General features: G+C 53.4%; 1 protein-coding gene across 1 annotated transcript in view; it reads left to right on the plus strand.

Annotated features, from left to right (window-relative positions):
* LOC103606480 (uncharacterized protein FLJ43738) overlaps nt 1–419 on the plus strand; it is a gene marked incomplete at its 3' end in the record, with an annotated part of 33,733 nt that extends 33,314 nt beyond the window's left edge. Inside the window, 1 exon segment of the mRNA XM_008591070.1 lies at nt 315–419. Within this exon segment, the coding sequence (XP_008589292.1) occupies nt 315–419 (105 nt within the window).
* Between the last annotated feature and the right edge of the window lie 246 nt (nt 420–665).

Below are 665 nucleotides of genomic sequence, written 5' to 3' on the forward strand. Positions count from 1 at the left end.
TGGGGGCACTCAAGGCCCATAAGTCGCAGTAATAACAACTCTTCCTCCTTGTCCTTCTTCATCAGACTTCAGGTAAAGAGAAGCACGTTCATTATAATCCGGGGCACGTGGCTCTGCATCCTGGCCCCGCCCAGGCCTTAAATACTCAGTCGGCATCCAAACCCTCAGCTGTGCTCTAGAAGCCAGAGATAATTTTCTAACAATAAATAGGATCAATCAGAACGCCACTATTAAGACCTTCCAAGGGCTTCTCATTACTCTTAGAATGTCAGATTTCTCACCCTGGCTCAAAGACCCCCATGTCCCCTGCCCAGCTCCAGCCCCACGACCGTCTCCGCTCTTCCCGCGCGCCAAGCTCCCTGGCTCCTCCGGCTCCTGGCAGCCTGCTCACCACCAGCCCCACCCTCATCGTGCGCATGGTGGGCTTCTCCTCAGTTCAAACTTCCTCTCCTCAGAGGGGCTGTCCCAACCCGTCAGTCTAAAGCAGACCCCAATATCCTCCCTTCCTACACTGCAGTGTTTCTGGTGTTGTCGTCATTATTGCATCTCCAGCATTTAGCCATAAACTCTGTAGGGGCCTTGGTCTGCCCTGTTCCTGGCTGCATGCCCAGTACCCTGGACGATGCTTGGCACACAGCAGGTGCTCAAGAACTATTAGTTAAATG

The sequence above is a fragment of the Galeopterus variegatus genome, unplaced genomic scaffold (assembly GCF_000696425.1).
Source record: "Galeopterus variegatus unplaced genomic scaffold, G_variegatus-3.0.2 Scaffold6606, whole genome shotgun sequence".
NCBI lineage: Eukaryota > Metazoa > Chordata > Mammalia > Dermoptera > Cynocephalidae > Galeopterus > Galeopterus variegatus.